The 27,221-nt window shown below is 45.4% G+C and overlaps 1 protein-coding gene across 1 annotated transcript; it reads right to left on the bottom strand.

The window, feature by feature from the left end:
• Positions 1–5,307: 5,307 nt before the first annotated feature.
• On the bottom strand, positions 5,308–26,801 carry LOC143803999 (uncharacterized). The gene is made up of 3 exons (XM_077281747.1): positions 26,708–26,801; positions 18,613–19,832; positions 5,308–5,453 (listed from the first exon to the last, which is right to left on the bottom strand). The coding sequence occupies exons 2-3, from the start codon at positions 19,616–19,618 to the stop codon at positions 5,308–5,310; spliced, it is 1,152 nt and encodes a 383-aa protein (XP_077137862.1). The 5' UTR covers positions 19,619–19,832; positions 26,708–26,801.
• Positions 26,802–27,221: the final 420 nt, after the last annotated feature.

The following is a 27,221-nucleotide window of genomic DNA, read 5'->3' as shown; positions in this document are numbered from 1 at the left end:
GTTTAATGGATTTGCCAGTTCTGGATAAAGCCTTGAAGAGGGGTAACAGCGGCGCATCTGCATCTTGCTGGTGGACATGTAGGCTTAGTACCCTTAGTGGATGGGGGTCAGCGCTCCTGCGTCCTGTGGGAAGGCATGGGAAGACGTTTTTATTGGTAACATATTTGGGCACGTGACATTTTTTGATCGCTTTTCATTCCAATTTTTGTTAGGCAGAATGACCAAAAACCAGCTATTCATGAATTTCTTTTGGAGGAGGCGTTTATACCGTTCCGTGTTTGGTAAAATGGATAAAGCAGTTTTATTCTTTCAGTCAGTGCGATTACAGTGATACCTTATTTATATCATTTTTTTATGTTTTGGTGCTTTTATACGATAAAAACTATTTTATAGAAAAAATAATAATTTTTGCATCACTTTATTCTGAGGAGTATAACTTTTTTATTTTTTCTTTGATGACGCTGTGTGGTGGCTCATTTTTTGCGGGACAAGATGACGTTTTCAGCGGTACCATGTTTATTTAGATCCGTCTTTTTGATCGCGTGTCATTCCACTTTTAGTTTGGCGGTATGATAATAAGGCATTGTTTTTTGCCTCGTTTTTTTTTACGGTGTTCACTGAAGGGGTTAACTAGTGGGACAGTTTTATAGGTCGGGTCGCTACGGATGCGGCGATACTAAATATGTGTACTTTTATTGTTTTTTTTATTTAGATAAAGAAATGTATTTATAGGAACAATATTTTTTTGGAGGTGGGAATTTTTTGGGGGAATTTTTTTGTAATTTTTTTTACACATGTGAATATTTTTTTTTTTTTACACTATAACATTGCCCCGGGGGAATAGTGTTATAGTGTAAGATCGCTGATCTGACAGTTTGTGCAGCACTCTGTCAGATCGGCGATCTGATGTGCACAGCTCCTTGTTTGATCGCAGTGTGCCTGGGGTGAATGTGCCGTGGGCGATCCATGACCGCTCCTGACACATAGTGCCGGATGTCAGCTGCGATAGTCAGCTGACACCCGGCCGCAATCGGCCGCGCTCCCCCCGTGAGCGCGGCTGATCGCATATGACGTACTATCCCGTCACCGGGAATTAAGTCCCAGATCACCTTGACGGGATAATACATCATATGGGATTAGGGGGTTAAACAATACGCACATATATTGAGGCTATTAACAGCCACAAATTATGCAGCCGCATGGACACAAACATAATATACGAGTACACGCAGATGCTCAGAAAACACCTGAGCATGTTCGCATAAGACGTTATCCGAGTACATTCACTCCTCAGATATTAATAGTGATGACTGAATTTGTTTGAAAAAACGATCCCCAAACATAAAATCAGCATGAATATGGTACTTCGGAAACATGAGCAAAATTTTATAAAATCGGAAAAAATCTGAAACATTCGGTAAAAATTGTGGAGAAATATTTGCGTTGTCACTAAAGTATTTTGAGCACTTTGGCTTCAATAATGGTGGTGTATGATGAGCATGGGGCAGCTGTTTGATGAGGGTAAGGGGTTGTCAGAGCTCAGAGGAGCAGCATGCTTGTTTACATTTTTCTTCTTCTAACTTTATGTGTGCCCATTGAGGGCAGTCAATCAGGGTGCAGGAAACATCCACAATGTCCTGACACAACGGCTTGTGTCATTGGCTGCCAGAGTTCACCTCAGTGTGTGAATAAGGGCAGACAAAAGGAACGGGTCCCAACCAGTGGACACCAGTCTGGGGAAGCCTTTAAATGTAATTTCCAGTGCAGGAAAAGCAGGCCACATCCCGGCCTGCACAGAATGCAAAAATACAAAGAAAAAACATAAAAATTGAGCTTGGTTTGAGATGGTATACATGCAGCACATAAACACATGTTCACATTGGCCATAAAACATACAAAACTTGCAAGAAGCAAAATAAGCAAAAACCCTGCAGTAACTAAATAAGCAAAAGTGGGTCCAAACAACACAGAACTCCCAGCATGTGCTGCATGTATACCAACTCAAACCAAGCTCAGTTTTTATGATTTTTCTTTGTATTTTTGCATTCTGTGTAAGCCGGGGTGAGGCCTCCCTTTCCTGAGCTGCAAATTACATTTAAAGGCTTCCCCAGACTGGTGTCCAGTGGTTGGGACCTGGTCCTTTTGTCTTATTCATACACTTGAGGTCAACTCTGACACACAGTAATGTTCTTAATATTAAACAGTAGTGTTGAGCATTCTGATACCGCAAGTATCGGGTATCGGCCGATACTTGCGGTATCGGAATTCCGATACCGAGTTCCGATACTTTTGTGGTATCGGAAATCGAAATCGGAAGTTCCCAGTGTATGGTTACCAGGGTCTGGAGGAGAGGAGACTCTCCTTCAGGCCCTGGGATCCATATTCATGTAAAAAATAAAGAATTAAAATAAAAAATATGGATATACTCACCCGTCCGGTGGCCCCTGGACCTTACCGATTGTAACCGGCAGCCTCTGTTCCTAAGAATGAGGAGTTTAGGACCCTCGATGATGTCGCAGCTTGTGATTGGTCGCGTGCCGCTCACGCGACCAATCACAAGCCGCTACGCCATCGCAGGTCCTAAACTCCTCATTGAGGAGTTTAGGGCCTGCTATGACGTCGCGGCCTGTGATTGGTCGCGTGAGCGGTCACATGAGAGGCACGCGACCAATCACAAGCCGCGACGTCATCGAAGGTCCTAAACTGCTCATTCTTAGGAACGGAGGCTGCCGGTTGCAATCGGTAAGGTCCAGGGGCCACCGGACGGGTGAGTATATCCATATTTTTAATTCTTTATTTTTTACATGAATATGGATCCCAGGGCCTGAAGGAGAGTTTCCACTCCTTCAGACCCTGGGAACCATCCAGGATACCTTCCGATACTTGAGTCCCATTGACTTGTATTGGTATCGGGTATCGGCGATATCCGATATTTTTCGGGTATCGGCCGATACTATCCGATACCGATACTTTCAAGTATCGGAAGGTATCGCTCAACACTATTAGACAGTCTAGGTACGTCCCAAAGAGAATGACCTTCTCGATGGTGGGATGGCTTTTGTGCTATTTTTGATCAAAGACAGTGCTGCTGGCAGCTCTGTGATTTTTGGATGCAGTTTTGTTTTTTGCTTATTTATTTACAGCAGGGCTTTTTGCTTATTTTGTTTTTGTAGGTTTTGTATGTTTTATGGCCAATGTGAACATGCGTTTATGTGATGCATGTATACCAACTCAAATCAAGCTCATTGTTTAAATTTTTTGTTTGTATTTTTGCATTCTGTTCTAGACGGGGTGTGGCAACCCTTTCCTGAGCTGGAAATTTCATTTAAAGGCTTCCCCAGACTGGTGTCCACTGGTTGTGACCGGTCCTTTTGTCTGCCCTTATTCACACACTGAGGTCAACTCTGACACATGGTAAGGTTTTTAGTATTAGACAGTGTAGGACCGTCCTGATCAGAGTCACCTTCTTGATGGTGGAATGGCTTTTGTGCTACTGTTGATCAAATACAGTGTTGCTGGGAGCTCTGTGTTGTTAGGATGCACTTTTGTTTTTTGCTTATTTAGTTACAGCAGGGTTTTTGCTTATTTTGTTTCTTGTTGGTTTTGTCTATTTTATACAGGCCTCATCCACACACACAAAAAAAAATATTTTTACTAACGTCTTACAGTAGGGAAGATCTCACATTGAAATTGTTTGGAGCACCCAGTGTATTTTATACAGACATCATCCACACACAAAATAAAACATTTCTTTTGTTACTAACGTCATACAGTAGGGTAGATCTCACTTTGAAATTGTTTGGAGCATCTCGTCTGCTTTATACAGGCCTTATCAACACAAAAAAATTCTTCTGCTTCTAACATTCTGCAGTAGGGGAGATCTCACGTTGAAATTGTTTAGAGCATCTAGTATATTTTATACAGGCCTCATTCACACAAAAAAAGCAAAACATTTCTTCTGTTGCTAACATCATACATTAGAGGAGATCTAATTTTGAAATTGTTTGTAGCATACATTCCTTGTCGCCCAGGCCGCATCCCCACTCATATAATTCTTTCTTCTGTTACTAACGCCATACAGTAGTGGAGATGTCATTTTGAAATTGTTTGGAGCATATCTTCTTTGTCATACAGGCCTCATCCACACTTGAACAATTCTTTCTTCTGTGACAAAGGCGATTCCGCACACCATATTTCACCTTGTTATTTAGTGCCACTGAAATTCAGCTGTGTGCAGAGCTGGTGCAGAGTAAAAAAATTAAATTTTTTGTTGCTAATACTGTACTACTACCACACTGTCTGAGCAACATGATTGGAAAAAGTGAGGTCGTAGGGGAAGGGGGACTATGGGTAGGTGATAATGTTTGTGAAAATACTAGTGAACCAACAACATCATGTTCTATACAAAGACAACTAACAACTTCTGTAACTGAATGGGCTACTTCACTATCTTTCTTTGGCAGATGCACAGTGCTTCTCCTCTTCTTCCACCTCAACATCTCATCTGGTACAGTCAACAGCGGTGGCACCCTAATTAGCCTTGCTTCCCCCATGTCACAACTCTCCCACTGCCCAACTGACTGCAAGGAACTACAAACGGATGAGTCTGAATAGCTGTTAACACATTCTATGCCATGGGCATCATAAGTGTACTCAAAAGCTTCACAGAGTTAAGAGAAGGAAATCATCTGCACTGATGCCCAAATTTGCACCGATGCCCAATTTTATACTAGCTTTTATCCAGGGCAGAACGATGTAGGGTCCAAACAGCATCCTGACCCTCGCCACCAGATGTTCACCACCAGATGGGGTGATCCTGATGATACCTGAATATATGAGGCTCACGCAGACTGTACTGTGAAGTAAGGGCAGGAAGAGGAGTAGAGTGACTCTCAGGGTGAGGAATGTGATAATACAGAGGATAATGATGTGGCAGATCCTAGTTGGCATGAACACAGAGTCACGCAGCGGAGTTGGTCATCTGAAGAGGAGGTGGAGGAAGACGAGGAGACACAGAAACATAGTGATGCAATCACAACGAGCAATGTATTCTTAGCCACAACTGTGGCTGTGGCCACCAGCATTTGTGGGTCTGCAGCTCGCAGGGTCAGCAATGGTTGCATAGCCTAGGCCTTTTTTGACACTACAAAGGGTGAGCCAACTCACTTAATATGCCAACTTTGCAAAACAAACTGAGTAGAGGGAAAAAGTGTAATAATTTAACTACTACATGTATGAACCTTTACTCGTGCAATAAACATTCGTTTCTCTTGGAGCCTCACTGCACTAAAATGCGGACCAGCAACCTTAACAACCATCAAACTCCCTATCAATCACATCTGCTGTTTCTTCCTCCTTCTCTGTTACCGTGCCAAGTATTGTGTTGCAGGTCTTTGACCGCAGAACCTCGGGTTTCTTACCCACTCCTGTCAGGCTGAGGGTGAGCCTGTCAGCTGTAACAGAAGCAGACGTTCTTACTGTTTTTGACCGATCTGAGAGAAAAGGCAGACCACAACTTTCTCAATCCACCGTAACATCCGTCTCTGCCTGCAAGTCTCTCATGATCCAGCAGTTTGTCGGCTTCACAGTACTCCACCCTCTCTCAGCACTGCGGGCATCCCATTGTCCCACAGTTGTGGTCACATAAAGGATTGTTTCCTCCTACGCATGACAAAGCTAAAAGTTTGAACTCCACCATCTCCAATCTGTTGGCCATGGAAATAAAACCTTCTTACCTGATGGGTACAGATAGCTTCTGAAAGCTGATGGCTATTGCAGTCCCCCAGTACCAGTTACCCAGTCGCCATTACTTCTCTAAGAAAGCTGTGCCTGTGCGACACCAACATGTCAGACAACATCACACGTTCCTTGACTAAATCTATGTCTACCAGGGTGCATTTCACCACAGACACTTGGACAAGTAAGCATGGTTAAGGGCACTACATCTCTCTTTCTGGGCACTGGGTGACTCTGGTGGCTGTGGGGGCAGGCAGGTAAGTTGCTACTCCACCAATCTTGGAATCCTCAAGGCTTGCAGGACAAACCTCTACATTTAACACTTCCTCCACTGCTGCTACTGCCTCCTCCTCTTCCTCCTCTAGGGCCTCTACTTGTGCCCTCAAACTCTACCTTAAAGATACATGCATTCCAGCAGAGCAGAGCACATCCCCATCACCTACGTACTGCACAGCCAGAGATCACCGCAGTCAGGCAGTGTTAAAATTGATATGTCTTGGAGATCACAGTAATACAGCTGAAGAGTGATGGACAGCTTTCCAGGTCAAGTTTGAGCAATGGCTGTCTCCGCTGAACCTGCATCCAGGGAAGGCCATGTCCAATAATGGTGTGAACCTGGTTGTGGACCTACGGCAAGGCAAGCTCACTCATGTGCCTTGCATGGCTCACATACTCAACCTGGTGGTACAGCATATTCTCCGTCGCTATCCTGCCCTGAGTGAGCTGCTGCCAAAAGCACAAAAGCTTTGTGATCACTTCGGCCATTTGCACCCCTCAGGTCATCGACTATCATCGATACAGATGTCTTTGTCCATGCCAGTTAACAGGTTGGTATGCAATGTGCTGACATGATGGAATTCCACTCTACACATGTTGCAGCAACTGAGGCAGCAGCAACGAGCCCTGATGCAGTATGTCATGTCATATCGCTTGAGTTATCACAGTACGGACATAGCGCATGTCACATATAAAGTTGTCAAAGATTAAGGACATCTGCACAGTTTCAAAATGGCTACTAAGCCATCATCAGCATCATTATTCCGGCAATCTATTTGCTTGAGCAGACTTTGAATAGCCTGCGAGAGGAGGATGCGTTAGAGAAAACATTGTTTCAAAGTTCCAGACTGTCTTCACACAGGTGGGTGGCAAGGGAGGGTGGATTACTGTGATCGAGGGGGGCTGGTGATAACAGAAAAACTGTTAGTGAAGGTGTATGATCCAAGGAACAAATGAAGGAGGAAGAGGTGATGGGCGAACAACTCTCAGGACATGAAGAGGATAATTATCCCCTCTCTGTTGTTCGTGGTTGATGGGAGAGGATGGAGAAAACAAGTATCAGTGTTACACAGCCACCGACACAGTATGAGCCAACATATGAGTGCCTATGGTTTGCTACTCTGTTAGATCCACATTATAAGACCAAATTTTGCCAGATGCTTCCCTCCAAAGAAAGGGACCCACGAATGCTGGAGTATTGAATCACAATTTTATACAGCCTTAAGAGAGGTTTTCCCCAAGACAGCAGTGAGGCACACAGTGTGCATCGCAGCTCTAGACTTCCTACCTCCGGCACCTCAAATCATCAAAGCCAAAACATTAGCAGCAGCAGTAGCGTAAGGGGCAGAATACATTTCTGTAAATCCTTTGACACTTCTTTTGGACGAGCTCATGCACCAGCACAACGGAAAAGTGGTTTATAATTTGGAGAACTTTGCTGCCGTGGTCTCATGGTTTAGATATATCGATGATTTATTGTTTATTTGGCAAGGTACGGAGACGTCACTGAACTCTTTTATTGATCAATTAACCCCTTAGTGACAGAGCCAATTTGGTACTTAATGACCGAGCCAATTTTTACAATTCTGACCACTGTCACTTTATGAGGTTATAACTCTGGAACGCTTTAACGGATCCTGCTGATTCTGAGATTGTTTTTTCGTAACATGTTGTACTTCATGCTAGTGTTAATATTTCTTCGATATTACTTGTGATTATTTATGAAAAAAATGGAAATATGGTGAAAATTTTTAAAATTTTGCAGTTTTAAAATTTTGTATTTTTATGCCCTTAAATCAGAGAGATATGTCACACAAAATAGTTAATAAATAACATTTCCGACATGTCTACTTTACATCAGCACAATTTTGGAAAAAATTTTGTTAGGGAGTTATAAGGGTTAAAATTTGACCAGCAATTTCTCATTTTTACAACACCATTTTTTTTTAGGGACCACATCACATTTGAAGTCATTTTGAGGGGTCTATATGATAGAAAATAACCAAGTGTGACACCATTCTAAAAACTACACCCCTCAAGGTACTTAAAACCACATTCAAGAAGTTTATTAACCCTTTACGTGCTTCACAGGAACTCAAACAATGTGGAAGGAAAAAATGAACATTTAACTTTTTTTGCAAACAGTTTAATTCAGAACCATATTTTTTTATTTTCACAAGTGTAAAAACAGAAATTTAACCATACATTTTGTTGTGCAATTTCTCCTGAATACGCTGATACCCCATATGTGGGGGTAAACCACTGTTTGGGCGCACCGCAGAGCTTGGAAGAGAAGGAGCGCCGTTTGACTTTTTCAATGCAGAATTGGCTGGAATTGAGATCGGATGCCATGTCCCGTTTGGAGAGCCCCTGATGTGCCTAAACAGTGGAAACGCTCCACAAGTGACACCATTTTGGAAACTAGACCCCTTAAGGAACTTAACTAGATGTGTGGTGAGCACTTTGAGCCCCCAAGTGCTTCACAGAAGTTTATAACGTAGAGCCGTGAAAATAAAAAATCGCATTTGTTTACACAAAAATGATATTTTCGCCCACAAATTCTTATTTTCACAAGGGTAACAGGAGAAATTAGACCACAAAAGTTGTTGTGCAATTTCTCCTGAGTACGTCGATACCCCATATGTGGGGGTAAACCACTGTTTGGGCGCATCGCAGAGCTTGGAAGAGAAGGAGTGCCGTTTTACTTTTTCAATGTAGAATTGGCTGGAATTGAGATCGGACGCCATGTCGCGTTTGGAGAGCCCCTGATGTGCCTAAACAGTGGAAACCCCCCATAAGTGACACCATTTTGGAAACTAGACCCCATAAGGAACTTAACTAGATGTGTGGTGAGCACTTTGATCCCCCAGGTGCTTCACGGAAGTTTATAACGTAGAGCCGTGAAAATAAAAAATCACATTTTTTTTACAAAAATGATTTTTTGCCCCCAAATTTTTATTTTCCCAAGGGTAACAGGAGAAATTAAACCACAAAAGTTGTTGTGCAATTTCTCCTGAGTACGTTGATACCCCATATGTGGGGGTAAACCACTGTTTGGGCTCACTGCAGAGCTTGGAAGAGAAGGAGCGCCGTTTTACTTTTTCAATGTAGAATTAGCTGGAATTGAGATCGGATGCCATGTCGCGTTTGGAGAGCCACTGATGTGCCTAAACAGTTTAAACCCCCCACAAATGACACCATTTTGGAAACTAGACCCCTTAAGGAACTTATCTAGATGTGTGGTGAGCACTTTAAACCCCCAGGTGCTTCACGGAAGTTTATAACGTAGAGCCGTGAAAATAAAAAAGTCATATTTTTTCTACAAAAATGATATTTTTGCCCCCAAATTTTTATTTTCACAAGGGTAACAGGAGAAATTAGACAACAAATGTTGTTGTGCAACCTCTCCTGAGTACGTCGATACCCCATATGTGGGGGTAAACCACTGTTTGGGCGCACTGCAGAGCTTGGAAGAGGAGTGCCGTTTTACTTTTTCAATGTAGAATTGGCTGGAATTGAGATCGGATGCCATGTCGCGTTTGGAGAGCCCCTGATGTGCCTAAACAGTGGAAACCCCCCACAAATGACACCATTTTGGAAACTAGACCCCTTAAGGAACTTATCTAGATGTGTGGTGAGCACTTTAAACCCCCAGGTGCTTCACGGAAGTTTATAACGTAGAGCCGTGAAAATAAAAAAATCCTTTTTTTTCACTCAAAAATGATTTTTTAGCCTGCAATTTTTTATTTTATCAAGGGTAATAGGAGACATTGGACCACAAAATCTGTTGACCAGTTTGTCCTGAGTACGCTGATACCCCATATGTGGGGGAGGGCACTGTTTGGGCACCCATCAGGGCTCGGAAGGGAAGGAGCGCCGCTTGGAATGCAGACTTTGATGGGATGGTCTGCAGGTGTCAAGTTGCATTTGCAGAGATCCTGATGTACCTAAACAGTAGAAACCCCCCACAATTGACTCCATTTTGGAAACTAGACCCCCCAAAGAGCTTATCTAGATGTGTGGTGAGCACTAGGAACCCCCAACTGCTTCACAGAAGTTTATAATGTAGAGCCATGAAAATAAAAAAAATCATATTTTTTCCACAAAAATGATCTTTTCACCCCCAAATTTTTACTTTCACAAGGGTAACAGGAGAAATTGGACCCCAAAATTTATTGTGCAATTTATGCTGAGTAGGCTGATACCCCATATATGGGGGATAAACCACTGTTTGGGTGCATGGCAGAGCTTGGAAGGGAAGGAGCGCCGTTTTGGAATGCAGACTTTGATAGAATGGTCTGCAGGCATTATGTTGCGTTTGCAGAGCCCCCGATGTACCTAAACAGTAGAGACCCCCCACAAGTGACCTCATTTTGGAAACTAGACCCCCATGGAACTTATCTAGATGTGTTGGGAGAACTTTGAATGCCCAAGTGCTTCACAGAAGTTTATAATGCAGAGTCATGAAAACAAAAAAAATATTTTTTTCACAAAAAAGATTTTTTTAGCCCCCCAATTTTTATTTTCACAAGGGTAACAAGAGAAATTGGACCCAAAAAGTTGTTGTCCAATTTGTCCAGAGTACACTGATACCCCATGTGTGGGGGGGACCACTGTTTAGGTGCATGGCTGAGCTCGGAAGGGAAGGAGTGCCGTTTTGGAATGCAGACTTTGATAGAATGGTCTGCGGGCATTATGTTGCATTTGCAGAGCCCCAGATATACCTAAACAGTAGAGACCCCCCAGAAGTGACCCCATTTTGGAAACTAGACCCCCCAAGGAACTTATCTAGATGTGTGGTGAGAACTTTGAATGCCCAAGTGCTTCACAGAAGTTTATAATGCAGAGTCGTGAAAATAAAATTATTTTTTTTTCCACAAAAAAAGATTTTTTAGCCCCTAAGTTTTTATTTTCACAAGGGTATCAGGAGAAATTGGACCCCAAAAGTTGTTGTCCAATTTATCCCGAGTACGCTGATGCCCCATATGTGGGGGTAAACCACTGTTTGGGCGCACGGCAGAGCTCAGAAGGTAGGGAGCACCATTTTACTTTTTGAGCACAAAATTGGCTGTGGCGTTTAGAGACCCCCTGATGTACCTAAACAGTGGAAACCCCCCAATTCTAACTCCAACCCTAACCCCAACACACCCCTAACCCTAATCCCGATCCATAATCCTAATCACAACCCTAACCCCCAAAACACCCCTAACCCTAATCCCAAAGCTAACCATAACCCTAATCAAAACCCTAAACCCAACACCCCCCTAATCCTAATCTCAACCCTAAGCTCAAAACCTAACCCTAATCCCAATACACCCCTATCCTTAATCCCAACCCTAGCCTTAACTCTAATCCCAAACCTAACCCTAATCCCAAATGTAACCCTAATGCCAACCCTAATCCAAATCCTAATCCCAACTCTAACCCTAACTTTAGCCCCAACCCTAGCCCTAACCCTAACTTTAGCCCAAACCCTAACTTTAGCCCTAAACCTAGCCCCAACACTAAACCCTAACTTTAGCCCCAACCCTAGCCCTAACCCTAGCTCTAACCCAAATCCTAGCTCTAACCCTAACCCAAGCCCTAACCCTAACCCTAAGGCTATGTGCACATGTTGCGGATTTTGCTGCGGATCCGCAGCGTTTCCGCAGCTGTGGGTCCGCAGCAGTTTCCCATGAGTTTACAGTACAATGTAAACCTATGGGAAACATAAAACGCTGTGCCCATGCTGCGGAAAAAACCACACGGAAACGCAGCGGTTTACATTCCGCAGCATGTCAATTCTTTCTGCTGATTCACAGCGGTTTTACACCTGCTCCATAATAGATAACCGCAGGTGTAAAACCGCAGTGGAATCCGCACAAAAACCGCGGTACATCCGCGATAAATCTGCAGGAAAAACGCAGCGTTTTGGTCCTGCGGATTTATCAAATCCGCTGCGGAAAAATCCGCAGAGAACCATTCTATGTGTGCACATATCCTAACCCTACCCCTAACCCTACCCCTAACCCTAACCCTAACCCTACCCCTAACCCTAACCCTACCCCTAACCCTAACCCTACCCCTAACCCTAACCCTAACCCTACCCCTAACCCTAACCCTATTTGGAAAATAGAAATTCATACATTTTTTTTATTTTATTATTTTTTTCTTACTAAGGGGGTGATAAAGGGGGGGGTTATTTACTATTTTTTTTTATTTTGATCACTGTGATAGGATCTCACAGTGACCAAAATAAAAAAAGAGCAATAATTTTCTTTTGCCGACCGGCAGATCATGGCGGGCGCACTGCGCATGCGCCCGCCATTTTCTTACCGGAGCAAGAAGCCGGCGGCCAGCAGAAGAAACAGGAGGACCCAGGGACACCGTTAAGTATAACAGGGTCCCCGAATCCCCCTATTTCTCTGTCCTCTGATGTGCGATCACATCAGAGGACAGAGAATGACATCACTTTTTTTTTTTTTTTTTTTTGCGGTCACCGGTAAACAGTTAATTACCGGCGATCGCAAAACAGGGGTCGGTAAAAACCGACCCCGATCATGTTCTTTGGGGTCTCGGCTACCCCCGGCAGCCGAGACCCCAAAGAGCATCCGGGTGCCGGGCGGCGGGCGCACTGCGCATGCGCCCGCCATTATTTCCCCGGAAAAAGATGGCGGCGCCCATCGGGAGCCACGAGGAGCACCGGGGGAGATAGGTGAGTATTGGGGGGCTATCGGGGGCAATCGGGGACCACATTTCTCTGCGATCACATCGGAGGACAGAGAAATTAAATGGCAAATCGTGTTTTTTTTTTTTTTGTTGCGACCGCCGGTAAACGGTTAATTACCGGCGATCGCAACTCGGGGGTAGGTAAAAAACCCCCGAATCATGTTCTCTGGGGTCTCAGCTACCCCCGGCAACCGAGACCCCAGAGAAAATCCGACTCTGGGGGGCGCTATTCACTTTTTCCACAGCGCCGTTAATTAACGGTGCTGTGGTTTAAGTTCCCTTAGCGGCCGCCGTTAAAAGGCGTATCGGCGGTCGTTAAGGGGTTAAATATCAACCAACAAAATATAAAATACCTCTTAAATACAGCAAGGAAAGACTTGAGTTCCTTGATGTAATGATCAAGGTAGATAGAGATCAATTCATAACTATGGATGTATACCGAAAAAGTACAGCAACAAACTCGTTCCTCCATGCGACTTCTGCACAACATCCACAGACGATTGGGGCGATCCCGGTGGGTAAATTTCTGTGTATGAAACGCATTTTTTCAGACAATACTACATTTCTGAACCAGGCTAAAATTTCGATAAATGATTTGCAGCAGAGAGGGTATAATAAATCCATTAGAAGTGTCTACAGGTGTGCTGTGCGTACTCATAGAAGCCAAATTCTTATTCAGAAGAAAAAAGATCACAACAGTGTGAACAACCAGTGAGGCTTAATACAACCTTTAATTCAAGATGGACAGATATCATGGACATATTAAGGAAACACTGGTCCATTTTATGTGCAGATGAAGATCTGTGCAGATATCTCCCTATAAATCCATCTGTTACCTGGAGACGTTCAAAAAATCTAAAAAGATTTACTCACACGTAGCCACTATGTGGCACCTCAAAAATCATTTTTTTCAGACAGAGTGGGTCCTAAAGTGGGGTAGTTTTCAGTGTGGTGATTGTTTGGCATGTCAGTGCATTGAAAGAGCATTCACATTTGTCAATAGTGACGCTACTCGGACATAAACAATAATGCACCATATCTCTTGAACGACAGATATGGTCGTCTATTATGCTTATTGCCCATGTAAACTTATCATCAAAGGGATGACTACCAGTCAATTAAGGGTTAGAATTTTGAAACATATGAGAGACATTATGAACTCAGCTTTGGTTCAAGACATTGCGACACTCAAAACCATTCCGAGACACTTTAGAAGCCACCATGGCAGTAATTCTAAATGGCTCAAGGTCAGAGGTATAGACAGGGTGCAATTAGGCATATGAGGGGGGATTATAAGAAATAATTATTAAGAAGAGAAACTAAGTGGGTAGATAGCCTTAATACTGTCACCCCCAAAGGCCTCAATGAGTCACTAAGCTTCAAATCCTTTCTATAAAAATTGTAAATTTTAATTAATAGGTGTGTCTATGTTGATATTATTTTAGTGTATGTATTGTTGATTTTATGTTACATAGTGGACTTCACAACGGAGTCTCCACTGCTGTAGTGTGGAGTGTGTCAAGTACAGTGGGGCAAAAAAGTATTTAGTCATTCAGCAATAGTGCAAGTTCCACCACTTAAAAAGATGAGAGGCGTCTGTAATTTACATCATAGGTAGACCTCAACTATGGGAGACAAACTGAGAAAAAAAAATCCAGAAAATCACATTGTCTGTTTTTTTCTCATTTTATTTGCATATTATGGTGGAAAATAAGTATTTGGTCAGAAACAAACAATCAAGATTTCTGGCTTTCACAGACCTGTAACTTCTTCTTTAAGAGTCTCCTCTTTCCTCCACTCATTACTAGTGTTGAGCATTCCGATGCTGCAAGTATCGGGTATCGGCCGATACTTGCTGTATCGGAATTCCGATACCGGGATTCCGATACTCTTGTGGTATCGGGTATCGGGTATCGCAACAACATTAATGTTAAAATGTGTAAAAGAGAGAATTAAAATAAAAAATATCGCTATACTCACCTGTCCGACGCAGCTGGGACTTCAGCGAGGGAACCGGCAGCGTTGTTTGTTTAAAATTCGCGCTATTACTTGGTTACGTGAATTCCCGGCTTGTGATTGGTCAGGTCGGCCATGTTGCCGGGACGCGGACCAATCACAGCAAGCCGTGACGAAATTACGTCACGGCTTGCTGTGATTGGTCCGCGTCCCGGCAATATGGCCGCCCTGACCAATCACAAGCCGTGACGTCACGGGAGGCTGGACACGCGCCCATTTTAAAATGAGCGCGTCCAGCCTCCCGGCTTGTGATTGGTTGACCGCGGCGCAACCAATCACAAGCCGCGACGTCACGGGAGGCTGGACACGCGCCCATTTTAAAATGAGCGCGTGTCCAGCCTCCCGTGACGTCACGGCTTGTGATTGGTCAGGGCGGCCATATTGCCGGGACGCGGACCAATCACAGCAAGCCGTGACGTAATTTCGTCACGGCTTGCTGTGATTGGTCCGCGTCCCGGCAACATGGCCGACCTGACCAATCACAAGCCAGGAATTCACGTAACCAAGTAATAGCGCGAATTTTAAACAAACAACGCTGCCGGTTCCCTCGCTGAAGTCCCGGCTGCGTCGGACAGGTGAGTATAGCGATATTTTTTATTTTAATTCTTTCTTTTACACATTTATATGGTTCCCAGGGCCTGAAGGAGAGTTTCCTCTCCTTCAGACCCTGGGAACCATCAGGAATACCGTCCGATACCTGAGTCCCATTGACTTGTATTGGTATCGGGTATCGGTATCGGATTGGATCCGATACTTTGCCGGTATCGGCCGATACTTTCCGATACCGATACTTTCAAGTATCGGACGGTATCGCTCAACACTACTCATTACCTGTAGTAATGGCACCTGTTTAAACTTGTTATCAGTATAAAAAGACACCTGTGCACACCCTCAAACAGTCTGACTCCAAACTCCACTATGGTGAAGACCAAAGAGCTGTCAAAGGACACCAGAAACAAAATTGTAGCCCTGCACCAGGCTGGGAAGACTGAATCTGCAATAGCCAACCAGCTTGGAGTGAAGAAATCAACAGTGGGAGCAATAATTAGAAAATGGAAGACATTCAAGACCACTGATAATCTCCCTCGATCTGGGGCTCCACGCAAAATCCCACCCCGTGGGGTCAGAATGATCACAAGAACGGTGAGCAAAAATCCCAGAACCACGCGGGGGGACCTAGTGAATGAACTGCAGAGAGCTGGGACCAATGTAACAAGGCCTACCATAAGTAACACACTACGCCACCATGGACTCAGATCCTGCAGTGCCAGACGTGTCCCACTGCTTAAGCCAGTACATGTCCGGGCCCGTCTGAAGTTTGCTAGAGAGCATTTGGATGATCCAGAGGAGTTTTGGGAGAATGTCCTATGGTCTGATGAAACCAAACTGTAACTGTTTGGTAGAAACACAACTTGTCGTGTTTGGAGGAAAAAGAATACTGAGTTGCATCCATCAAACACCATACCTACTGTAAAGCATGGTGGTGGAAACATCATGCTTTGGGGCTGTTTCTCTGCAAAGGGGCCAGGACGACTGATCCGGGTACATGAAAGAATGAATGGGGCCATGTATCGTGAGATTTTGAGTGCAAACCTCCTTCCATCAGCAAGGGCATTGAAGATGAAACGTGGCTGGGTCTTTCAACATGACAATGATCCAAAGCACACCACCAGGGCAACGAAGGAGTGGCTTCGTAAGAAGCATTTCAATGTCCTGGAGTGGCCTAGCCAGTCTCCAGATCTCAACCCTATAGAAAACCTTTGGAGGGAGTTGAAAGTCCGTGTTGCCAAGCGAAAAGCCAAAAACATCACTGCTCTAGAGGAGATCTGCATGGAGGAATGGGCCAACATACCAACAACAGTGTGTGGCAACTTTGTGAAGACTTACAGAAAACGTTTGACCTCTGTCATTGCCAACAAAGGATATATTACAAAGTATTGAGATGAAATTTTGTTTCTGGCCAAATACTTATTTTCCACCATAATATGCAAATAAAATGAGAAAAAAACAGACAATGTGATTTTCTGGATTTTTTTTTCTCAGTTTGTATCCCATAGTTGAGGTCTACCTAAGATGTAAATTGCAGACGCCTCTCATCTTTTTAAGTGGTGGAACTTGCACTAATGCTGAATGACTAAATACTTTTTTGCCCCACTGTATATGGCCAAATCGGGGTTTTGAGATCATGTATATTTATCACAATTTTATTGTTGCAGAGATATTTAATCTTTATTTTGTTATAGAATTTTGGCTCGGGGTGAATTTAACCCCGTGTTTATGCTGCGTCCGTTCCCAATTATTATCAGATCTGATCTATTGAGCGCTCAAGAAAGAATGAACTCTGACACAAAGTGACAGTATAACATTCCATCCAGATCTCTGGTTTATTGATTGATACATGATCTTATAAAAGCATATAAAATGGGAGTGGTTAGTAAATTAACATACAATTTAGCTATTATTTCATTGGCTGACTGAGTACATAATGCATTTAACTGAGTACATGGCATCTTTGAACTATGGTCTACCTAGCAACAAACTGATTTTGCACTTTCGGGAACATCTGCCACCTTTATCCTGCTAGTCAGCAACATTTTGGGACATTAGTTTCGAATCATCTGCTTTAACTTCCCTGTTCTCTGGTGATCTAAACATACCAGAAAGTCCCGAGGTCTGTCTTGCCTAACTCATGTGATTAAATTGAGCAATTGATCATAAAATAGTTGAATATATTTGATTTTAAGCTAGGACATGATTTAAAGGGATATACATGCAAGTGAGATCTACATGATATATATATATTTCTATCACAAGCCCCCCTTAGATATCACTTGCCCTAATCCTAGCCTCCTGTCCCAAAGCGCTGCAACTCTTTTGTGCTGTCGGCGAACTGACATGTACCTAATGCACATGCCCTACACCGTACAGACTTTTCGCAAATGGGCGGTCAGGAGATCTGTCCCTAAAGGGGGGTGGAAGCATTCATAGTCTCATATTGGCGAAGTTCTCCAATCAGCTCCACATATTCATCCTCATCGGGGTGGGGTGCGTCGTCAGGTGGGTGAATCTGGATTCGGATAGGTTCGTCCAGGAGGAGATGTGGCATCAGGGGCATCAGGTTTGTGGTTTCCTTGACTGTCTTTTCCATCATCCTGCGGATACAAGGGATTACGCAGCAACCAGAAATTATCACAAGAACAAAAACAACAAGTATGGCTGCCCCAATCTGTGCTAATAACCTTTGCCACCCATTCATCCATCCAAAGTACTGGTCCCAAGGATCTTTCACTCCTGAGTTTTGTTTCAATTCTTCTGATAGCTCGGTGAGTTTCTGTATCGCCACCGTGACTTTACCATTGGGACCAGTATTGTCTGGGATGTAGGTACAACAGGTTTCTTTGATCATTTTGCAAACACCTCCTTTTTCAGCTAGAATCATGTCTAGGGCCATCCTGTTTTGGAATGCCATGATGGAAGTGGGGCCCAACTGGTCTGCCAGACCTTTTAGAGCATCTCGGGTGTAGTTAACAAATCTCTGCTGGTTGTAATACACATAATTTATCCAATCAACATTTTTGTTCACAGTTATTATTGGCAACAATGACTCAAATCCTGCCTTGACCTGGTCCCTGGCTTTGAATTCATCAGGTACCCCCCTAGGCACACCTACGTTGTCTATATAAACATGTGGATCAAAACTGCCTTTTGGGGCACTTGCCCGCTTTGGTCTGTTAACTGCAGTACTGGGTGAGGACTCATGGGTGTAGGGAAACAGGTGGAAGGGCATCAGAATTTTTGCCAGTGCACATTGGCCTACCCAAACACCTTCCAGTCTGCTACGTATCTTCATATCACCACAGATCCAGTATATGTCACCTAGGGAGACCACATGATTAATTAGGTTGTCGGTGGTGGTACTGTACTCTGAGCAGAACCCCTTAGTGAAGTTTTTTACATCCCTGCCAACCCCTGTGCGTGTGTAACAGGTGTAATTACCAGGGTATATTGTTATTCCAGTCCCTGGGGGGGTGTCTTTAGTCATGAGTGGGTACTTAGACTTCCAGTGTTCACAGGATGCAGAATGAGATGAGTTAGTGTATATGCTGAGGAAACAGGCCTGCTGGGATTCTGGGATGTTAAGTGGCACTGTGCCCAGATGGGGTCTGGCTCCGGCACATGCATAACAGCCACTCCCATTATGCTGTTGGGCTGTGTATCTTACCCACTCTAGCCAGTAATTGGTTTCAGAGAACCCAGTCTCTACTGCTAAAGTCTCCTCATAGGTCGGGTTTGTCAGTACCTTTACGTTACTAGGGGTCTCCTGAGTCACATTGGGCTTGTCAGCTGCATTTGCCAGCTTGAATTTTCCTGAGTACTGCACAGGGGGTTTGCGTTCACCACTTGGAGGTGTACTGCTCATTATATAAGTACCGGCATCACCTGGGGAGGGGTTTTCAATGCTAAGTATGAGTCGGTTGCATTCCCCCCTGGTGCTGCACCCCTTCCTGAAGGCCTGCTTTGTTAGGCGCATACGGTCAATTAAGGACTTGCCATCTTTATCTTTTCTGTTTAGGGCTGATGGGGGTTTGTATCCCCAACTGTCACCAGTGTTCCATGCTGCTGCTCCCCAGTATTCACATTTGTCTCCCCAATATTTATCTGCAACACAAATATACTGAGTCCCATGCCCCAAGCTGTCCAGCTGTGTGGGTGGGCAGTGTACCACATCGCAGTAATCAAACAGGTATGTAATTATGTGTGCTGATGTATCGAACCAGAAAATGGTGTAGTCCCCATCCTTGGTGATCTCCCCTCCCAGAGGTGGGGTGCGAGGAGCTTCCACCCCCAGGATATGTATCACAAAGAGGATATACAGGATCATTCTGGCTTTGGCGTATCTTCTGGTACGGGAGCCTTCTTGCAATGCGATGCGTGGATCCAAGTGGGTTTTCCCTCTAGTTTCACAGAGGTTGGTGTTGTCAGCAGCACTTGGAAGGGACCGTCAAATCTGGGGTCGAGTGTTCTCCTCACGAACTTCTTTACCAACACCCAGTCTCCTGGTTTCAGGGAGTGCGTACCGGGTACCGCTCCTGGATCTGGTAATGAAGAGAAAACTCGAGAATGGACATCAGCTAGTTTTTTGGACAGTTGAATTACATAAGCAGACAAAGTATCATATTGCATTGCCAACTGCTGAGGGAAGAATACCCCTAGCCTAGGGCTGGACCCAAACAGAATCTCATGTGGTGACAGCTTTTCTGGGCCCCGGGGGGTGTGCCTTACACTAAACAGTGCAATGGGAAGGGTTTCGTGCCATGGTTTGCGTGCCTCTTGGGCAACTTTCAACATCCTGTTCTTAAGTGTCCCATTTAGTCTTTCTACTTTCCCGCTACTCTGAGGGTGATAGGGAGTGTGTAGGCCTAGGTCTGACCCTACTGCTGACCAGATCTCCCTTGTGAGGTTTGCTGTGAATGCGGGACCCTGGTCACTCTCTATCACTTCTGGGACCCCATATCTGCACACGATCTCTGAGAGCAGCTTCTTTGCAGTAGTCTTTGCTGACTGATTCCTCACTGGGAAAGCTTCTGGCCATCCTGAAAACACGTCCACGACCACAAGGGCATATTCGAAACCTCCACTTGGCGGCATCTGGATGTGGTCTATCTGGATCCTCTGGAAGGGGTATAGTGGTCTGGCCAGATGATGGGTGGGAACTTTCTCCATTCTTCCAGGGTTGCATTTGCCACAGGTCAGACAGCTGCTTGCGAACTTGGCTGTTAGGGTGGAGATCCCTGGAGCGAACCAGTAGGCACCAATCAGATCATTCATCTGTGTCTTTGATCTGTGTGTGGGCCCATGTGCCCACTGGACCACCATAGGGTACATGCTTCGGGGTAAACAGGGTTTATAGTCCATTGAGTATACCCTTCCTTCTTCATGTGTTGCACCCTTCCGCATCCAACTCTCTTTCTCTTCCTTTGGAGCTTGCTCTTGCAACATCTTGAATAGATTCCAAGACGTCATCTCATCTGGTGTCTTGTCCTCAGTTGCCACGTAGTAGCCGTCCGGCTCTACGACCTCTCCCACTTCTCCGCATTGTCTTCCTTTGGCGGCTTCTTTGGCTGCCATATCGGCCATGTTGTTGCCCCGTGCCTCTACTGTGTTCAGTTTTCCATGCGCTTTGACTTTCAGTACGGCCACCATTTTTGGAAGTTGAAGTGCGCTCAGCAGGTCCTTAATGGCTCCATGATGCTTCACGGTTGTTCCGCTTGCTGTGATGAAGTCTCTTGCAGCCCAGATGGGTCCAAAGTCGTGTGCTATGCCATGCGAGTACCTTGAATCGGTGTATATGTTCGCAGTCTTGCCCTCTGCCATCCGGCAGGCCTTCGTCAGTGCTATTAGTTCTGCTTCCTGGGCTGACAGGCTAGGCGGCAGACTTCTGGACCACAGGATTTCTTGATTGCTGGTCACTGCACATCCCGTGTGGAATCTTCCTTCATCATCTGCAAATCTGGAGCCATCTACGTAGAGGATCAACTCTGGGTTGGTCAGCGGCTCTTCTGCCACATTGGGTAGTCCTGCTGTTTCCTGTTGCATGATACTGAAGCAGTCATGGTCATCTGTCCGCAGCAAATCCAGATCCTTGTGGAAGGTATCGTGCAGATTTTGATCTGAGGGGTCCGTATTCATATCCCCCCTTGGGAGTGGGAGTAGAGTGGCCGGATTGAGGACTGTACATCTGGAGATAGTGACATTGTCAGGCAGTAGTAGGGAGCACTGCAGGCGAAGATGTCTTGCGGTGGAGAGATGTTTTGGCTGGGTTTGGTTGAGAATTGCTGAAATGTCATGTGGAGCCAGGATTTCCAGTGGATGTCCAAGAATGATGTCAGCAGTCTTGTCCAAGAGGGCGTGTGCTGCAAATACTGCTCTCATGCAGGAGGGGCCCCCCTTGCAACTGGATCCAGGCGAGCTGAGAAGTAGCCTAGAGGCCTCTGTCTTCCCCCGTGAGTCTGTGTCAGGACTCCAGTAGCATGGCCTTCTTTCTCCATCAGGTAGAGACGGAATAGCTTCTTGTAGTCAGGTAGGCCTAGTGCTGGCGCTGAGACTACAGAGTCTTTTAGCTTTTTGAACGAACTGAAGGCCACATCTGTTAGCAGGAACGGGGTTGCATTGACGCAGTCATACAGAGGTTGCATTAGGACTGAGGCATCAGGGATCCAGGCTCTGCAATACGAAACCAGACCAAGGAAAGCTTGTAGCCCCTTTGGAGTTGTTGGAGGGGCCATCTTCTCCACTGTGGTCTTCCGATCATCTGTCAGGTGTTTCGTCTGGTGAGCAATGCAGTGCCCAAGGAATGTAACTCGCTTCAGACACCACTGGATTTTGTTCTTTGAGACCTTGCAGCACTGTTCTGCCAGGTAGAGTAGGAGAGACACGGAATGTGTTTTACATGTGTCAAAATCAACTGCACAGAGGAGTAGATCGTCCACGTATTGTAGCAGGGTCACTTCTGCATGTTCTGTGATCCAGTTGGCGAGAACTGTGGACATTGCTTTGGTGAATTGTGAGGGGCTGTTCTGGGCCCCCTGGGGCATCACCGCCCATGTGTACTGTGCCCCCTGATGCGTGAAGGCAAACAGGAACTGATCGTCCGGATGGAGGGGAACACTGAAGAAAGCATTAGCCAGGTCGATCACCGTGAACACGGTTGCTGTGGAAGGCACATTTGAGAGCAGTGTGTGCGGGTTCGGCACAATTGGAGTTTCAAATACTGTAGCGTCATTTACAGCTCTTAGGTCATGTACCATTCTGAACTTGGCTGGCTCCCCTTTTACAGTCTTTTTCTTGACAGGGAACAGCGGGGTGTTGCAAGGAGAGGTGCAAGGGACCACGACCCCTATTTCCAGAAACACCTTCAATTGGTCTGAGACAGCTTGACTCTGGGCGATGGACAAGGGATACTGGGCCTTACGAGGATATGGAGTGCCTGGCTTGAGTGATACCCGCACCGGGGCAACTTGAAGTTTTCCCACATCTTGGGGTCCCTTGGACCATAGACTTTCTGGTACTACGTCCAGTACCTCCTTGGGTAGGCCTTCTTCAGTTGCCTGAGGTTCCTGTAGGGCCGCCAGCATCACTGACTCTTCCTGGGTCAAAGGTGAAGAGAGGGTTACGGTCCCATCTTCCTGGAACACTATGGTTGCTTTCAGTTTTTGTAGTAGGTCCGCCCCCAGCAGGTTGAGTGGGCAGGTTCTTGACACCACAAACTGGGATAGGATAGAGTGTCCTGGCTGAGTGCACACGCTCAGAGGCTTTGTAAGCTGAGAATGTCTGACTTGACCATCAATGCCTACGCAAGACACAGAGGATTCTGATAGGCAGGTAGGGTCAGGAAGTTCCACATGTCTCATCACACTTCTGGCTGCACCAGTGTCCACAAGAAAAGATCTGACAACGCCATCCACTTCCAGGGTAATTTGAGGGGTTGGTCCTGCTGAAGGAGTCTTGCATGTCAGGAGCGTGGTATCTTGCGGACCTGGCTTGCCCCTGTCCTATGGGCGGAGTACTTCACTGTTTACTTCGGGGATCCTTTGGCTTGCTCTTCTGGGCAGGGTAGTTGGTTGTGATGGTGCTTTGCACTGATTTCGGTAATGGCCCAATTTGCCGCAGTTGTAACACCTGATACCTCTTCTGTATTGCGGTGTCTCTTCAGGGTCTGCGGCCACCATAACGGGTGCTGTCTTCCGTACCCCTGGTTGGGACTCGATCCCTTTGGCTACTGTGAGCAGGGTGTCCATTGCTATTGACCTGTACTCGGGCCTAGCCACTATCAGTGGCTTCCTGATCGGCTCTCTGAGTCCATGCACAAAGGCCTGTGCCAACATTTGCCTGTGTATTTGGTCATGAATGGTGAAGCCAAGGTCCTGGAAGACCTGCATTACTCTGCCATGAAACTTCTCCACAGACTCTGTCTTCTCCTGACTCATGTCGTGTAAGCTGAGGGCCTGTCCGGCCAGCCTGCCTTTGGCCCACTCTCTGAGTTGTTCAATCAGCTTCGGCCCTGACTCCCAGGCATGTACATCTAGATCTGCTGCAAGCTTGAAATGTTCCTTCATGATTGGCCAGAAGGCATCACCTGCCTTTATCTCCATCACAGCCCACAGATCATTCCAGGTGGCTGCATATGTGCGCTGGTTCTGCTGCATTCTTCTGTAGAATGGCATGGGGTGCATTTCTGGGTCTGGGAGATTGTTGAGGATGCTGGTCACCTGACTTGGGGTGAAGTGCACATAGTGTAAAGGTGGTGCTTCTATCTGCCCCTGTCTTCTGAGTGCCTGTGGGTTCTTCTTTCTAGTGCTGGGCAGCATGTATGAAGTCCCTTCTTCATCTTCATCAGATGAATTGCTGTGATATCGTGTACCGGGGTCATGCAGTGGCTGATGGGTGGTTCTGGGAATTGCCTTTTTGCGAGAAGATGTCTCTCCACCCTGCTGAAACTGCGGAGGATTATAGTTCCATTGTGGTGTGAATGTTGGCTGCTCTGACCGGGGATACTGATCATTATCAGATGGTGGTGCCTGTGACCTCCCCCCTGTCCCCGGACCTGAGCTGCCTGCTGCTGGTTGAGGGGTGCTTTCAGCAGGGGGATCTCCACCTTCCTCCCCTGATAACATGACTGGTAGAGGCTGAACTGTATTTGGCACATAGAATGTTCCCTGTGCGGTGAGCACCGGATACAGAGAGACCACACTGCTTGAATCTGGTATCCGCCCGGCAGGCAACAAGGCAGGAGAAGGAGAGTGTGATACAGGAGGAGATGCATGGTGCAGAGGGAGAGATGGAAATAGAGATGTAAGGTGCGCAGAAGGAGGGGGTGAGGAGTGGGAGAGAGTGAGAGGGGGAAGCAAAGGGTGTGGTGGAAGAGAAGGGGGAGAGCATGAAGAGTGTGAAGAAGAGGGTGTGTGTGGTGTAAGAGGAGGGGGAGATGAGGGAGCAGAAGGACGGGGTGTGGAGTAATGAGGAGGGGAAAGAGGAGGAGAAAGAGGAGGGGAAAGAGGAGGAGAAAGAGGAGGAGAAAGAGGAGGGGAAAGAGGAGAGGAGGGACGAGGGGTAAGAGGAGAGGAAAGAGGAGAAGAGAGAGGAGGGGAGAGAGGAGGGAGAGAGATAGAGGAGGAGGAGAAAGATGGCAGAGAAAGACAAGGGGAGAATTCCTTCCTCTTCAATGCAGGCCAAGACGGCATCGCCAGAGTAACAGTGCCATCTCCCTGCACAGCGGTTGGGCGGGGCGCACCACACACTGAACAAGTCTCTCTGAACAATGGATTCTGTTGGGAGCAGACTGTACATACCCAATATTTTTCATCCCCATATGGGGGAGGTGCTGATGGTTTGACACATTTCCCCACTTTGTACACATAAAAATCACTTCCTGATTCTTTCACATAACGTTCAGTGCTTCCTAATCGATGCAAGTCTGTAGCCACTTTATACCATGCTGCTGCAGCAGACAACAAATCAGTGTCAACTAGCTTCCCTTTCTTCCTTTTTAAAACATCATGCCATTCTGCAGCTTGAAGCCTGCCTCCCTGATGGATCTCACATATTTTCATGAGCTGTTTGTAATTCTTCACATATTTTACACCTTCGTGCTCTGCCACGATCTGGGGGGCCGTTTTCTCATCAGGGAGCAAAAGGCTCTCCTGGCGCTTGGCCATTTTGTTCCCCATTGCAAAAAAGCAAATGAAAAATACAAGAAAAAAGACCTCTAGGAGGTGTGTATATAAAAACACGAAAAATAAAAGAAAAAACACACTTTCAGAAAGTTGATGTGAAAAATTGAGACCAGAATTAAGGAAAACCATCAGAAAAACTCAAAATCTTCATACAAAAAGGAAGGTATATATATATATATATATAAACTATTCCTTCTTAAACAAAGAAAAAGGTGAAGAGACAGAAAAAGAAAAACTTTTGGAAAAAATTTGGAGAAAAAGAAAAAGAAAAAACTAAATAATAACAAAAACTTTACTTTAATAAAACTTAGAGCAAAAATCTTCAAATGACTAAAAGACAGATATATATATATATATATTCTCCCCTCTGCACTCAATGCAGTTAGAGACACACTTCCCCTTTCTAATACTGTAATATTATAATATGCAATATCACTAAAATCTCGTATCTGATACACGTATGTCACATCAAAAATAATAGGTACTATTTAATTTCACCTCTTCTTCGGATAAATGCTATATTCTAGCTAGACTTCAAAAAAGAAAAGAAAAAGAAAAAAAAAAAAAAAAAACACAGTTGTGACAGTGTGATTTATCATGCATATTTCTCCGTCTAGAAAAAGAGGAAGTGTTCAGGGAAGAGAAAAAAAACTCTCTTTTTCAACTTCAATAGTTGTATGCACTTAAGCAACATTAACGTGACATTTACATACAGGAAAAGACGTCCAGGAGAGATATCGATAAGCCCTCTTTATTATTCTGTGACACGTGCTAGCCGTTCTGGGAACAGACAACTATCAATCGCACTTGGCACGCATATGCCGGACTCTACCACCCTCCGATCATCCGGTCGTCCTGACTGGCCGCCGGCTACGGGAATCTGTGGCAGCCCCCACAAGCTATCACCATCCGAGGCCTGGAAACTGGAGCCACCTGCTCCGGAACTACCTGTTCCTTTCCTCTTGCACGGGAATCTGTGATAGCTTGTTCAGCGATTTGACCTCCTGTCATCTGTTTCCCAGTAACCACAAGCGTAAGCAGTCACTTCCCTTCTCCTCTCCTGGATCTTATACAAACACAAAACAGATACGGTACACAGCAGACACTTCCCAGGGCATTTGGGAGGTATGGACTTTTTACGCCACCTGGGATTGCGGTGAGCACACCTGATCGGCTTAAAGGTATAGACCGGGACTGAGCACAGGGGACATTCAGGTAAGATGACAGAATTTTCTTACCTTACTCTGATGGAGCTGCAGTCTCCTGCCCCTTGCGCCGAGGCCTCGGCCTGTACCCTCTTCCTTCCTGGTCAGGGATGTCACCTGTGCGATATCTTCATCCTGCCTCCGTTGGGCGACCACCTAATCTTTATTTCTATATAGCGCTAACATATTCCGCAGCACTTTACATTTTGCACACATTATCATCATTGTCCCCGTTGGGGCTCACAATCTAAATTCCCTATCAGTATGTCTTTGGAATGTGGGAGGAAACCGGAGAACCCGGAGGAAACCCACGCAAACACGGAGAGAACATACAAACTCTTTGCAGATGTTGTCCTTGGTGGGGTTTGAACCCAGGACACCAGCGCTGCAAGGCTGCAGTGTTAACCACTTATTTACTAAAACAAGTGACATGGTAATTTGATGATTGCGGAAATCCTATAAAATTGGATGAAAATGCGTTACCTGTGCCATGGTGACCTCTTTATCAAGCAAATTATTCTGAAATATATGTAATATACAACATCAA

Source organism: Ranitomeya variabilis, chromosome 2, assembly GCF_051348905.1.
Source record: "Ranitomeya variabilis isolate aRanVar5 chromosome 2, aRanVar5.hap1, whole genome shotgun sequence".
NCBI classification, from domain to species: Eukaryota; Metazoa; Chordata; class Amphibia; order Anura; family Dendrobatidae; genus Ranitomeya; species Ranitomeya variabilis.
Note: the sequence above shows the minus strand (reverse complement) of the source record. Positions and strands in the feature narration are given on the sequence as shown.